This window comes from Neopelma chrysocephalum, unplaced genomic scaffold, assembly GCF_003984885.1.
Source record: "Neopelma chrysocephalum unplaced genomic scaffold, ASM398488v2 Primary Assembly neopelma1_79555, whole genome shotgun sequence".
NCBI classification, from domain to species: domain Eukaryota; kingdom Metazoa; phylum Chordata; class Aves; order Passeriformes; family Pipridae; genus Neopelma; species Neopelma chrysocephalum.
In genome coordinates, this window is record NW_020911005.1 from 1 (window position 1) to 338 (window position 338).

Consider the following 338-nt stretch of genomic DNA (forward strand, 5'->3'; position numbering starts at 1 on the left):
CTAGATTTTCTGATGCACGGCCAGTTTTGAGCGTCTACAAAGTGGTGTGTGCCTAATCCCTGGAATGCCTGTAGAGTTGCAAGAGGAATAGCAGATGTCATGGAAACGCCTTTTAGATACTTCTGTATGACTGCAGCAAGTATTTGCTATGTTTGACTTGCCATTTCACCCTTTCCTAGGATAGCCAGGCAGCAGGGAAGCACAAACACATCATATTGGATTCAGATGTGGAAAATGAGGCTGAAGTGGGTGAGAGGTTGAAAAAAGATGGAAGTTTGGGAAATATGCATGGAGAAGTAAGTGTTATTAGGAAAAAGACCTGTATGACTGTGCCTTTT

The 338-nt window shown here is 42.9% G+C and overlaps 1 protein-coding gene across 1 annotated transcript in view; it reads left to right on the plus strand.

Annotated features, from left to right (window-relative positions):
- The first annotated feature begins 176 nt into the window (after window positions 1-176).
- The window catches only part of LOC113979419 (nucleolar protein 8-like), a 2,971-nt gene continuing 2,809 nt past the window's right edge, over window positions 177-338 (plus strand). Inside the window, exon 1 of the mRNA XM_027706814.1 lies at window positions 177-296. Coding sequence (XP_027562615.1) covers window positions 285-296 — 12 coding nt within the window. The 5' untranslated portion in view covers window positions 177-284. The remainder of the gene's footprint in view (window positions 297-338) is intronic.